The sequence below is a fragment of the Lissotriton vulgaris genome, chromosome 6 (assembly GCF_964263255.1).
Source record: "Lissotriton vulgaris chromosome 6, aLisVul1.2, whole genome shotgun sequence".
NCBI lineage: Eukaryota > Metazoa > Chordata > Amphibia > Caudata > Salamandridae > Lissotriton > Lissotriton vulgaris.
Genome location: NC_141694.1, coordinates 368,537,205 through 368,552,773, shown reverse-complemented (window position 1 = coordinate 368,552,773; position 15,569 = coordinate 368,537,205). Strand labels below are relative to the sequence as shown.

General features: G+C 37.9%; 1 protein-coding gene across 1 annotated transcript in view; it reads right to left on the bottom strand.

Moving 5' to 3' along the window:
- Nucleotides 1-1,565: 1,565 nt before the first annotated feature.
- Nucleotides 1,566-15,569, bottom strand: part of MYT1L (myelin transcription factor 1 like) — a 1,231,183-nt gene continuing 1,217,179 nt past the window's right edge. Inside the window, exons 22-24 of the mRNA XM_086926390.1 lie at nt 15,111-15,170; nt 3,720-3,863; nt 1,566-3,455 (exon numbers count right to left, since the gene is read on the bottom strand). Of these exons, the coding sequence (XP_086782516.1) occupies nt 3,315-3,455; nt 3,720-3,863; nt 15,111-15,170 (345 nt within the window). The 3' untranslated portion in view covers nt 1,566-3,314. The remainder of the gene's footprint in view (nt 3,456-3,719; nt 3,864-15,110; nt 15,171-15,569) is intronic.

Below are 15,569 nucleotides of genomic sequence, written 5' to 3'. Positions count from 1 at the left end.
CAAAACTGGTTTGGGATATTTCTTGTGTTGTGTATTCACTTTGTTGCCATCGTGTGCTGAATAAATACATTACATATTGCCTCTAAGTTAAGCCTGACTGGTTTGTGCCAAGTTACCAGAGGGTTAAGCACAGGTTATTTACTTTTTTGGTTAATTTTTTACAAGAACTGTGAGTATTGCTAGTGTGGGGCTTCCACCCTCCTCAACCAATAAACCAATTCTTGGAAATGCTTTGGAAAGAGAACCTTGTGATGGAATTTTTATGAGTATCATGTGGATATATCAAAGTAGAACAATTGATTAATCTTATTGAAATTTTATGCATGTTCTTCACTTGATATCTAGTCCAAAAAAAACTAAGACCTAAACAGCACTATTACTGTATAGTTTTTTCTGCTTTTTTAACATTATGTACTGATCGATATATGTAATTAAAAACAAATGCACACTGAAGTAAATGACATCACATGTATGAAAGAGTAGAGAAAATTCAAGAAATAAAGGCAAATGCTTAGTAGGACTGAAAATTGTAGCAGAATATTTATTTATCGTGGTTGCCAGTACATTGAGTTAAGTGAAAATCTTGACACTGATCATAGAACCACTGTGCTACAAATGTGGCAACACATGTTTTTATTTATAGTAAGATGTGTTAACATCCAGCATGACAAAATTTGTACAAAGTTCACAATTTAAAAATGAAGTATCACAGCAACTTGTGATTTCACACATTTATAGCAAAATTAAAATGTCAACAAATCCATGCCGTGTCGTACAAAAATAAATCAAACTTCAGTTCCACAGAGAGCACAATAAATAGTTTATACAAAAGTCTGTCTTCATAAATGATTACTTAAATTAATGTAGAAATGAATATGAACAATAAGTTATAATAAATAAACTCTGATGACTCACAATAATTTTATATGAAAGGTCAGCATTCTAATATGTGACACTTGTGTGATTCCCTATATCATAGTCACAGATAAGATTTGATTTGATATTATGTACTGACATTAGATGAGCAGCAAATTTGTGCTTAAAATCCCTTTCCATTGTACATAGGTGATAACAATAAGAATCCAAAACTGATACTACCTATTACTCTACTGAAAGCATTACTATATTAGCAAAGAAGCTGCAGACACAATGCAGTGGGAAAAGGCATATGCCATATGAACAATGAATGCCCTAAAAAGAGGCTAGGGCAAAGGTACAATATATATGGCAGAAGGTGAACAGCAAGCACCTTGCTTCAGCTCTCAAAAAGGCATTTCTGAGCATGGCAGCTACAACTAATAGCACAACAGAAAATAGCGCTGTGCAGATCCAACCCTGCTGCAGAGCACAAAAGTAATTACATAGTCTGTTCCCAGCTAAATATTAAAGTCCTCCTGGAAAACTGTAAGTTTTTGTACAGTGGATAGTATAAAGTGCAGCTGGGATACACACACACACATATATATATATATATATATATATATATATATATATATATATATATATATATATATATATATATATATATATATATATATATATATATATATATATACACACCGAGGTTGAGTATTGTATCAGAATATATGTTGTGAGATCCCTGTAGTCTCCCTTAGCTTCATTACTGGACTAGCCATTTTGCCTTCCACTACAATTTGTTCATATTTAATGTCACTAGACTATCAACACAATAAATTGCACACCTCTGTATATTATGTGTATTTAGGGCAAGGTAAGTGCAAATAGTCATCTGGCACATTGTGGGGACAATGACCCTGTAATTCCTGTTCTGCTAAAAATATTTTTTTACAAAACCCATCTTTTTTCATAACAAAATTTTAAAGTACGTACTAGTACTTTATGCATAACATCAAGACATGGAAGGAAAAGATAAGCTAATGAATAAAAAACAATTCTGTAACAATACAACAAACCCTCGGGAGTACGACAATAAAAGTGATCTTATGCATATGTATAGTGCAGTCATTTCGCAGAAAACAATAAACAAAGCACCGTACAATGTAAACAAGTTTAAAATGTAAAAGTATCCTAACTGAAAATAAATAGCATGTTCACATTCATTCAAAATTCAGGTAATATGAGGAAGCTGAAAAAATACATGTTTTGATTTCGAAAATGTAACAACATATTAAAATACTGAAGTCATCAATGAAATGCACCTAGATACCAGGTGGAAAACACCGCCCGACGCCCTAGTAATGAAAATTCTCTCTATAGCTGGCAACACTCTGTCTTCTAACATTTCACAAATAAATACTGTAAATAGTATTTTATTCATTTTACTCCCAAAATAAAATAAGCAGGTGAAAAAGGTAGCTTAGACCTCAAAAAGTGTCTTACAATAAACACGGTAAACATGTCGGCATCCAGAAAGACAGACGTCACTGTCCTCGTTGGCAGTTCAGGAGGAGACTGAATTGTCCAAGTATACAAGGATGACGTTGGCTACTGCTCCAAGGTATTTCTGCAAAGTTTCTGAGGAATAGTCATCGTTCCTCCTTTGATATCATATGCATTGATATGGAAGTCTACCTAGACAGAGGATGTAATACTTGGTAGTAAATTAAAAAAAGTGCTGTCAAGCTGTTTTGAATCTTCTGTCGATTTTCCATGGCTTGATGTTGTCAAACAATAACTTGCTCCGTTTTAATCCTATTCCTAATCATTGTCATGTCCTTGTAATTTTTTACTACAAAAACTCATTTGATTGCCCCGACCTCATACCTTTCTCTGAAAACGAAATGTTACATAATATTTTCAAGCATTGTTAAAAAATAAAGCATTTTAGCAACCGTTCTTTGCTATGAAACAATATGCACAACAAATGTATTTCTCGGATTTCAAAAAATTTCCAAAATGAGAATGTTTAAAAAGTGGTCGCTGGCTGCAATGCTATCATTCGAAGCAGTTTTTTAAGTTTTTTTAGTTCCAGTCAAAAATACCAAAACATTTAACCACTAAAGCATTAAAAAGAATTTACACTCTGTTCATTTTGATCACCTTTCCTCTTCAGAAATATATATACCTTGAAAATGTGCATACCTTAGCAGCTATAAACATTACATGGCATCTCACACAATGTCAGCTCATATGAAAACGTACAAAATGTGAATGTATTCAAAAAACTATTCTGCCATTACTATTTTTAAAGCAAGACATAAAATCATCATGAAGTCCTTCAAGCATAACACTGTTTTAACAGAAACAATTATATAACACTTTCTGGTATATTACAGCAGCAAAAACAAGAAGTGTCCTTATTTCAAGCAAGACGTTCTCCATGAAGAAAATGTTTAGACCTGGATCCCTCTCACTGCCTGCTTTATATTTTCCAGCAGGGCCTTGTTCTCAGGGCTCTGATATCGGTCTTGATGAGTATACATGTCCGTTAAAGTAGTCACGTAGGCATCAAAATTTTGTTCGTTGATTGGATCCTATAAGATATTGAAATATCATTCATACGCAAATTTAACTTCTTTAAATACGCACATAGAGAGCAAATACAAGATAACCAAACAACAAATATTTGATATTATGCCTTGATTGAAATATCTCCTACATAATATGACAATTTATACTTAATAGGCCTTTAGGGTTTTACAACAAAGTATTCATTCAAATGAGCAATCACAACTAAACAAAAATGTAGGATGCGAAGATAGAATATTGCCAAATTCCTTTTTCTTTCATTCACTTACCATATGTGGCAGCTGGATATTAGCTAGACTATGTATTAAGGACTGGCTTAAATTGGCCAACTCATGAAGAAGAGACTCATTTTGCTGCTCAATTACTTTGTTCTCCTCTTCTATTGTCTTCAGGTTGCTCTCCATTGTGGTAATCTAAAATGCACAAATATGTGCAAAATGTAATATGAGGCTAGTTGTTGTAAAAAGGCATGCGCTTTTTCTATACAATGATATTAGTAATGTGAGAGGATAGACACCTTTTTCTTTTATTAAAAAAAAAAGGTACCCCAGAAGTTGGATATGTATCATTGTATTGTGATATCTGATACAGTGTAGTACTGTAGTGCAATATATATGACTTTAAAGAAAGACTTACATTATGTGTAAAAAATACAGACAATTTGTAGTTTTATACTGGTACTACCAAAGGCCAATAGATTATTTTGGGAATATCCAGCTTTTAAATAAATACACTCATATCACTAATATTGTTTCTGTTTCACTTGAAGTAAACTGTAAAATAGGCAGTTTTGCAAATAGAATGGTAGCAGTAAAGCATGCCACAATCTCCAGGATACTTACTTGTAACCTATATCCACTTCAGCATTTACATTAACATTATATTAGTTATCTCTTTTTAATGTTGAAGGCCGAGAGGAATTATTCATGAGAATTAACAAAAAGGCCCAGAAGATGCTAACATAAGCCATCTACATCCTTAAAGGTACTCTATCTTTTTATATCACAGCATTGGTTAATATCATGTTTTTTCACTTAGAGAACTAGTGTTAAAAGATTTAAATTCCCTGAGCTCAGTTGGGGCACCCATGTAGGTAAGTATCAATGGTATGAGCCTTGTTTGAGAGAGCAATATTTTGGTTAGAGAGAAAGAGACAGAATGATGAAGTTCCAGTCACTAACTGAGTACTAGGGTAAAAGCAAGAACAATAGATCATTTCCAATTTTGGGATTATTTATTTGTTTGATGTTTTTGTGGAGCTGTGAAAAAAGGATCATTGCTTTGAAAGGTAAATCAATAATTGGACAGAGTAGAAAGAGAAATGTACGAGTAAGAATGATAATAGGGTTAACAATTTGTAAAAGGGCGCATTGAAGGCAACAATATGATATATTTAAGTGAAGCAGAGAGAGAAGGAATCAGCACAGCTCCTTGCTATATGCTTTGCAGAATGTCCATGGAATATGCCTTGGTTTGAGTACTGCTTCTATTTTGATCAAAGATGAGGCCCCTTCATCGTTTGAGGTTAAACATCTGTGACAAGAGCAGTCAAGAGCTGTCCTATTGATGCCTGCTCAGTGTGACCAAGTCCACACAGGGAAGTCTTTTGAGTCACTTGTGCTGAGAGACCCCATGATCGTTTTACAAGGGGCTGCAGAACCAGGACCCCTACAGGATGGTACAGTATGGGAGCACCGGAATGGTTTTAGTGACCCTCCACCCCCCCTTTCATACATCACTTTTATGGGGCACTATGTGAGACCTCCAACTACATGATCCACAAATGTAACTTCCCATGAATGGACCAAACCTGCTAACATATTTAGTACAATATGGAAAAGGGTGGAGCAAATTATTAAACCTGTCATATTCAGTCTTATGTACTGGTCCATAATCAACCACCCTGTCATTAAGACACATGACACTTCAATCCTTTCAGTGAAAACAGTACAAGTTGTCATGCAAGAAGCAATGCAGGACCAGTGCAGAAGTCTTTTTAAATTATTTTGGAACTTGTGGAGAATATGTGCCCTCAATCAATAAGAAAGAAGTAGACACATAAGCATAAATGCTAGATTGAAAAAAGCATATTCCCATATTAACGTTGATCAAGATAGGTTATTGTTATTCAAGATTAATCCATGCAGAGATAGAGGCCAGGTGTTATCAAAATAATGGCAAAAAGGGTGTTGAGAAGGCTGTGCGGCCATCAAAATTTAGTTGGAGAAAGACGTAGGTGTGGGTGTGGGTTTTAATTCAAATGTAGAGTGCTATTTTAAATCATTGAAATTAAAGGACCAAGGGCTAGAATTGCTAAAGGATTGTTTGACCACAAACCATGCAATTCACTAAATCACTGGGCTTGCGACTGCAACATTCCTTTTTGTTTGATATATGTATTTATTTATTTTATAGTTTTATAGACCGCTAACCAGACACGTGAGGGTATTAGAGTGCTTTACAAATTTAAGGGGGGTATACAAAGTGTTAGGAAGTGAGGGCCCACTTGGGTAAAATAGGTGGATACATAATACAGAAAAAAAGCACGCAGTCTAACGTCCCGGCTACATATGGGATAAAAATTAAAACAGGAAGATACAAGAAGGCACGCAGTCTCAACTCTTGGGTGGGATGTCCAGGAGTGCAGGAATAGGTATCATCCGTAGAAGTCGTGGATAATGCCGAGGTGGAGACTGGAACTTGTCGCTGAGGTAATTGTAAGGTAATCGTTAGATGAGGTATTTGCCCATTAAGAAGGTTTTGTTCTCCTTTTTGAAAGTGTGCCAAGGGCAGAAGTCTTCTGATGGCGTGTGGGATAGAGTACCAAATTTTTGGAGCGCCCCCAGAGAAGGCCGGATTGTAAGTTTCTTTCTTCCAGAAGCGTGCTGGTTGCAGCAACTGGTCTTTGGCAGATCAGGAGTTTCTGGCTCCTCCTGATATAACTAGTTTATGGGCAAGAAATGCAGGGAAATTGAAGTAAAGAGATTTGTGAGTAATGCAGGCCAGTTTAAGTTGGATTCTGGCCTCTAGGGGAAGCAAGTTCAAAACTTTGAGGTGGGGAGAGATGTGGTTGAATTTCTTTGAGCCAGTTAGGAGTCTGGCAGCGGCATTGAGACAGGCTTTCAATGGGGCCAGAGAGTTCCTGGGTATTCCTGCGATAGTAGAACATCCATATTCTAGTCTGGAAATGGCTAGTGCCTGGATTGCAGTTTTAAGGTCAGAAACATCTGGGTAGGGTTTTAGGTTTCAGGCTGTTTTGACCATCGAGTTTACATGGCCACGCATGTTCAGGCTGCCGTCAAGGGTTATTCCAAGGGATTTTGCAGTCAACAATTGTAGAAGGGCAGTTTAGTGCTGTGATGGTCTTGACCCATTCCTGAATGTCTGGATTGGTTTTGCGTGGGGAGATTAGAAGAAATTCAGTTTTATTTGCATTTAGTTTAAGCTGGTTGGTGGTGAGACAATGGACTGTCAGCTTCAGGGCCTCATTCAGGGAGAAAATGTCCTCAGGGGAAGAGATTTTGATGTAGATCAGTTTATCGTTGGCATACATAAGGTAGGAGATATTGGCGGCACGTAGCACCTCAGTGAGTGGTTCGAGGTAAAGATTGAAGAAGGTAGGGGAGAGGGTTGGTCCTTGGGGAACTCTAACCGTAACTGGAGAGGGAGCGTATAGATTACCGTTGATGAGGACTCTCTGCGAGCGATTTTGGAGGAAGGATCTAAACCATTCAAGGATGGTGCCATCCAAACCCATCCTGAGTTTGAGGCATTCAAGGAGAATTTCGTGGTTAACCGTATCAAAGGTAGAAGATAGGTCTTGTACTTTAAAAAAACATATTATGAGTCTGAAAAGATTTTTGGACTTGTAAAATTGGTTTTGTGTACAATAGCGTAATTTGGAAGGAACATGAAAGGGACCTTATTTCCAATTTACAATTCAGTATGGTATATGTCAATTGTTTGTGACCACATATCTGGTCATAGGCCCATGCCCAGCTACAGGTTCCCACAAAGGAGGTGGTAACTCATTTTCAGACAGGAAAGGGTCACCATCCGAATGTTTGTAGCCAGCCACAGGGGTCACAAATTGAGACCTTCCTAATTAGTATTCATTAGGCAGGTGTGGGAGAAATCAGGACCTGTTTCGAGTGTTCCCCACTTTTTGCCTGCATTTTTACCTCTAGATGCTGGTTTTCTGACTATGCCCTGGGCTCTGCGAACCGGACTCAGGGCCTGTGCTCTGTGGTAAAAGCATATGGTACGTGGGTATGATTGCATTGGCAATGACAGATCCCTGTAAGTCCTCAGTAGATAATAGGGTGAGTGGGTTCATACTGCCTATAAGTCCCTAGTTTATATTGGGGCATGGACGTTTAGAGGCCCAGCAGATTTCCTGCACTGCTGTATGCCTGCTGTCATTTTAGGGGCAGCCCTGTTTTGCAGACTGTCTTTAAAAGTAAATTGTATGAAAATTCGACTTTGGTGGTATGGGGATTTTAAAAGTGATGATTTACCGTATTTTACATATTAGGCACACCCATGATGCTCTACATGTCCTGGTGAAGGAAAACTGTCCATTTCAGGTTCAGCCATTGCAGGTACTTAGCGCTATAGGCTAAAATTGCAATATGTTATTTAAGTATACCTATTTCTCGGAAAGGAGTAATTATGTCATTCAAGAACTTAAACGATTGGTACTGGTGACTTTAACAACTTGTCCCTGTTGAATTTTTCATAACTATCACAGAAAAGAAGCTAACAGACTTCCTTCCCTGTGAACCAAAATCCAGCCTTCTATCAGTCTATCATGATTGGACAGCAGCAACAGGCTTAGTCAGGCTGCTTTAATTAGGTGATAAGTGGCCTGCCCAGAGAGGGAGACTATCTGATAGTGAGTGTTCTGCAGGTGGAAAGACCAGAGCATGTCAGGCAGGGAAAAAGGTAATAAACCATGGCTTTAAAGAGAGGGGGCAGTAAAGGAAACCAAGCCTACCTACCCCCACATCCTATTCCCCCAGCAAGATGGCAGGCTCAGGACAGGAATTTGCAGAGGTCAGGAGGAGGAGAGCTAATTCAATTGAGTCAAACTGTGGGTTAGTTTAGCCAGCTCTTACTCCCCTGGAGCTAATTCATCCATGTTGAATTTTGGAAGTGCAGTGCTTTGTAGGACAAGAAGATGCCACACTTTGGAGGAAGTTGTGCTGATTTTGGGTGGCATCCAGCATCTCAGTGGACAGAAGTGCCCCAGTGCATGTCAACCCAGAACTCTGATTAAATATGTGAGAGGTTCATAGCCTCTCAGAGGTGCTGCCTGAAACTGAACAGAGAGGAAGGACTGCCCTGCTGGACACTGAATCTGCACCGAAAGGCCTGCACTTTGATTACCTGCGCCTATTGCACATTCTGGTACTACAGCCCTGGAAACTGTACCATGCTTCAAGAAGGATCAAGGAGTGGACTCCCTGCAAGCTACAAGTCAACAGAGCCCACCTGCATCATCTCCACCAAGAGTCCCATCCTGAAGTGCATCCAGAGGATTTGGCCAGGTGCATTGTAGGAATTGTAGCCCAGACATCCCAGAGGCATTCTAAGAGATGCCAGACCTTTGGATTGGTGTTTTGGACACTTTGAACCTACAAGGAGACCTTCTGGAGGGGAAGCAGCATATACAACGCTGACAGTACCACTCGCGTTGGTAAGAACGTGGACGTTACATCATCCGCGTTGTTACCACGCATGGCATTACATCCCAAGTCATTTCAACGACTTGCGCTAGATGGCGTGCAACATCAGGGAATGTGTTGGATTTTAAGTCCAACACATTCTCACATTCCCTGCTGTTGTGCTAACTGGAGTAGGAATAGTAATTTAATAGTAATTTATACTATTCCTAAGTCCAGCGCGTCTTATAGTCCCCGTCGTAGGAACCACTTGCGATGTAAAGCCATGCGTGGTAACAACGCGGACGATGAAGCGTCTGCATTGTTACCTACCATGATGTATTATGTGGTGTTGTAATAAAAGAATAGAGAGGGACCCCTTAAAACTATCAAGGAAATTGAGGTACCTATACCAAAGAAAACAGGATTGCCTTGACCCAGCAATCAAAAAATATTTGAGTACAGTGATTGACAATACATTAAAATATTGAATGATATATTCAATATGTTATAATACTTTATTATTAAAAATTATTTTGTTCAAATTCCATTGTGCACAAAATAAAAAACGCATAAAGCTTCACAATTACAACACAATAAAAACAGATTCTTACTTTATATATTTAAAAAACATACAATTCACAGGGAAATTGATTACCAACACACAGCAATTATGACCAGCATAATAGAGCCAGACACAGATGTAAGACACAATACTTGTCAAATACAAATGTACATCAAATTGGATTCAAGTACACTGTAGTTAATACGATGATTCAATCAGTATTTAGCATGCTTGTGTCAGTACTTAGATTGTACTTTCAACAGCATCAACATGTTTCGATGGCTTCAAGCTTATCACACCATCTTTATCAAGACACAAAGTTTTCTGTCTCTATATTATTTCAATTTGAGGTGATATTGTCACTCTGAAGCTGCATGACCCAGAAGAGAGATTTAAATCCCAAGTTCAAGCTGCCGAGCGGCAACAATACTCGAAATCCACTAAATTGAAACACGTGGAATAAGAGCGAACGTCAGCCCAAGACTTGCAAAGCGTAGAGTTCATGAATTAAATACCTGTGCGACGCTGGCAGAGTGCCAGATTTTATTGCCATGAAAAGCGATCAGAGCTTATGGAACGTCTTGAATTAATGTATGAACAAGAAGAGGCAACATATCACTCAGAAACTAAAAACGAGTAAAACACCTAAGAAATGTAATGGACAAAAATACACATCCCAAGAAACAAGGGAGGAAAGTAACAAAGCAATTGAAATAAAACAGAGACAGAAAACTTTGTGTCTTGATAAAGATGGTGTGATAAGCTTGAAGCCATTGAAACGTGTTGACGCTGTTGAAAGTACAATATAAGGACCAACACAAACATGCTAAATACTGATTGAATCATTGCATTAACTGCAGTGTACTTGAATCCAATTTGATGTACATTTGTATTTGACAAGTATTGTGTCTTACATCTGTGTCTGTCTCGATTATGCTGGTAATCAATTTCCCTGTGAATTGTATGTTTTTTAAATACATAAAGTAGGAATCTGTTTTTATTGTGTTGAAATTGTGAAGCTTTATACGGTTTTTATTTTGTGCACAATGAAATTTGAAATATTGAATTATATTTTTAATAATAAAGTGTTATTATAACATATTGAATATAGCATTTAATATCTTAATGTATTGTCAATCACTGTAATCAAATATTTTTTTATTGCTGAGTCAAGGGAATCCTGTTTTCTTCAGTTATGTGGCATTGTAACATCACATATACCTTCTGGAGGTACTTCCAGATGTTTGACAAAGTTTTGAGAACTTTTTGTGAAAAGCTCCACAAGGTGATAAACCCTACTTCGAGAGTCAAGCTGGCCACCTTCAACTGCAACCCACCTGGATTTTAGGTTCATCCCGCCAAAAGCTCCGGAGCGCCAGACTTCCAGAATTTTACCGGTGCCTCACAGAAACTCACGTTGGCGAACCTGCACTAAATCTGTCCTGACAAATTGCCTTGCCCGACGTCGGATGAAAAAGCTCCAGAAAAGTGTGAAGGTACAATTTTGACCAGGGCCTCCCGCTTATTGTATCCTGACCAGGACTCCATCGGGATAGGCCTCAAACTTTGACTTTTTCACGGTTAAGTGCGACCAAATGTCCCAAGTGAGTGCAATATGTTTGTGGGCACTATGAAGTAGCTAATCCTTAAAAGTTCATATCTCTGTTTCCCTACATTGGATTTTTTATGTTTTGGTGTCATTTTAAAGAAAAAATATTTCCTACTGTTATAACTTTGTTAGGGATTTGTATTGTGTGTTGTGTCTTTCTGATTTAATGTATTGCTATTTTTAAATGCTTTCCATAAATCTGTTCTAACTTAAGTCTAACTACTTGCAGCCAGCTACCAAGGGTTAAGCAAGGGACTACTTTACTGAGACATTTACTGAGCATTGTATTGTGTTGATGACCTTAATGCTGGTGGCAGGTGTATACTTACCCCTATCAATACCCCACTTTCCAACAAGGTTGTTCTATGACGCCCTGTGAATGGTTTTTTTGTGAACTGACCTAATAATACATAGGTCAATTTGCTAAATAAGAATCCTTTCTCAAAAGTGGGTGCACCGTTTTTGACCACTGTTTGCAAATGGACTCTTAGTAAATCGGCCACTATATCTTTTCAAGTGCCCAAAAGAAGCCATAAAGACATGACTTTTAGGGGATGGTAAATGGTTCTAATTGTAAAAAACGAGTTCTAGTTTCAATTTAGAACAATGGACAAATTGTAATTCTTAAGAAATTATAGTAGGAGACCGTGATCACTCTATATAAGGTGATTGCCATTGTATTACAAAAAACTCTAGAATTCACATTTTCACCTGAGATAACTTCCATTGTCACATTTCTCAAAATGAATGTTTGTCTTAGATGGTGGGTGCAAGATTCCACTTGGCAGTAACAAAGTATATGGCACCAATGCTGACTCTTGAACTGGTTCAAATATAATTATGAACATGGGTATCAAAAAAGTCTTTTCATGGGACTAGATTCGTAATGCTATATAGATATGAGAAAATATGATGTTCTCCTTTTTGAGAATGCTTCAAAGAGTTTCCAGGTAAAATAATAGTTGGAACTATAAAGGAAAGGATTCTGTTATTAGACCACTAGGTAATAATATATCTGTGAACCTTTTAACACCGGTTACTACAAGGATTGAATGGGCCATAAACATTCAATATAATGCATTTTCTGTGTACTTCTAAATCATTTGTGACAACATAGGTTTTTTAATCAGAATATTCATTTTGATGAACAGTAGAAATGAAACTAGTGACTGGACTGGCTGTGGAACAAAACATTCAATTTTCACCTGAAACTTTGCAGGCGTACATGCAGTTAAAACCCAGCTGGGTAGCAGGCCAACTGTGTTGCACCTTCTGAGACATTTGAGAATGATCTGTCTGATTTAGAAGATTGGACTTAAGGCTAGGCATGTCACTGGAGTTACAAATGCTACAGCTATTTCAGAAAAAATTGTGCAAGTAGCAGACCAGATGATGACTTCTGGAAGCTGCAACTATGGAACCAACATTGAGACTGTTGCGCATCATGCCCCCAGAGGTGATGTATTATGTTTCTGGGTTTCTCAGATCTTAACTCGAAGGGTGTTAGACCACTGATAGACAATGGTCAGAAAGTTACTCATTGGACCCAAGATGCCAGTGTAAACAGATCAACGGTCCCAGACTTCTGGCAACCACTGCATATAATACCACAAACTTGAAGGGTGTGATGATACAACAAAAGCATTGTTGTGAGAGAAGCACTGATGGTGTGGTAAAGAGCAGAACATTCAAACAAAGGAAAATGTGCTTTTTATTTCAGTAGGAGCAATGGTTGACCAGCTGCCATTGACATAACATTCTCCTTTTTGTCATCATGTTTATTTTAGTGGGAGCGGGAATTGCTCTTGACGGCCAGGGATGTCCTTGTGCATTGCTACTGCTGCCTAGTGACCTTTCCAGTCAAAGTACCAGACTTTCCATTCAGACCACTTTTTTTTAAACTGCTTATTCAAATGAATATTTCTCCCTTTGCCTCAACAAATTGAGTGCCAAGAGGACCAGCCCAGTAACACAATTATTTAAGTCCATCAGATCCAGTGGTGGGGACTGTCTGTTTACGGCGATGGTGGGATGCTCTATATGTTTTCATTCCAGTAATGCCATAGCAGTGCACTAGCTAGGGAGAGAATTAGGAGGCAAGTGGATATTACCTCACTCTTTCAGAATGGAACAGCTACTATAGACTTTGTGGTAGGTTTTCTGGAAAAAGAAATACAAAGGTCTGGTCAATGGGACTCCATCAGGTAGAAGATTTATATCCATGTATAACAGACCTAGTTTGCCTTGGTCGGACGGGTCACTGTGGTATCTATCCCACATAGCATTGTGCAGGCATGCACAGTGTTTAATCAGTCTGTAACGTGATTCTTCATGTTTCTTGCTTGGACTATAAAGGCCTCAAGGCGATTGCCCAAACCATTGGTGCTAATTCTTTTATGATGTAGACATCCACAGACTGTTTGGATTAATACATAAAAGAGCTTCTGTAAATCCATCTTCTGATTATGTTTCTTCCCTGAAGCATGAAAAGATCTGTGCTGTTGGCAACTCATTTCTTGTGAGACCATCCCAGCAGGCACAGGCTGCCAATAATAAATGCAACTTTTCTCTCCAATACTGTACCAATGAATGTATGGGCTTCCCAAAAATTAAGTGGGCTTGTTGAAAGGCATTGTTCGAAGTATGGGTGGGCTATACCACACGCATTTATAATTCCTGTGGTTGATTGTGGCCTGACTGCTATTGTTAATGGGCACATTTTATAAGAAAACCAGGGAGACTTTTATGGGAACATGGTCCGTGATGAGTGATTCTGAGTTAACCTAGCTATATATTATACAGGTATAATTCCAGGGCCCACATGGTATGCGACAGGGTTCGAACAATATTAGAGTTATACAGAAGGTGCCTTATCCTGAACTTTGAGAAATGGATCCAAGAGTTTGGGTTTGCTAGGCACCTCCTTCTTGACCTGAAGGGCTTGGGCTGCTTTTTGCCTGTTGATATTTATCTGTTTGACATGGCAAATGATATTACCCTTGCACATCAACCTAGAAAAAGTTTGCTGTGTTTGCAAAGCTTTATATATTTGGTGGAGATTTCAATTCCTTTTCTTGGGGATTTTTTTTAAAATCCCACAAAATACCAGAAATCTACTCAAATCGTAGTACGATTAATATTTGTGAATCAGACCCACAATGCTGACTATGCTGTTGAAGATCCTAAGATTTGCAAATCTAAAGGGATCCGGTATGTAAGAGAACCTTCAATATTATGGATAAGTATTACATGCATCGTTTTTAATTCACAATATTGAATAAACATGCTATAATTTTACTTTATGTTCTGCATTTTCCTGAAACATAATTGCATCAATGACATTTTGATTTCAAATCAAGAACATAATCAATTGTCATACATTACACATCACCATACTGTACAACCATCATAAGCACACTAAAATCATGATATACCAATGGTCTTTTATGATAAAACATATCAATGTAAATAATTTTACTCCAATCCCATTATACATTAAATGAAACATAGCATTTGGAAGTGTTAAAAAGGTTCACCACCATCACCTACTAACATTCTAATTTGGTGGTGTAACCATCTGCCATGTTCAGATTGTCTAAACATTTTAAGAACACAGCTTCGTTACAAATACTATGACCATTTTCAATCATGTCAAGAAGGATTAAAGTTAACATTTCATGTGAAGCACGTCTCAACCATTGACATTATAAGTAACATCTGTGTTAGTAGACAGGATCAAGCATTCAAATATCTCCTCTAAAAGGCTGAATTTCGTGTAAGTTACATGGAAAAATCGCACAACCTCCCCTCCCGTGTAACTTACATGAAATTGGTATTCATCAACACAGGGATCTTGGCAAGCAACAGGACGCTCGTCCAGTACCTATTGGGAGGGAGCAGAAGCTGAAAAGGGGGCAGATAATGAGGCAAAAGAGGTGGAACGGATTCAGATGACAAAAGAATGCATTTGTTATGAATGAAAGACTGAGCAGTTTCACAGCTGGATGGGTTTCACTGGCCATGAAACTAGCCACACTTTTATGAATGATTCGAAAAAGGAAACCAAACCATACCTTTCGCAGTGTTGAAAAAATCTGCCAAGGCAGTTGCCTCAAATGAGTGCATGAGTTTTCCAAATCATTAAAGATGAAGGCATGCATTTCTACAGTTTCAGATATGTACTCCTTTTATTCCACCTCTTTTTTGTGGTTAAATCATATCAACTTTTTCATTGCACAAAAACAATATTTTTCTCAACTTCCTTCTGGGTACCCAAAGGCCC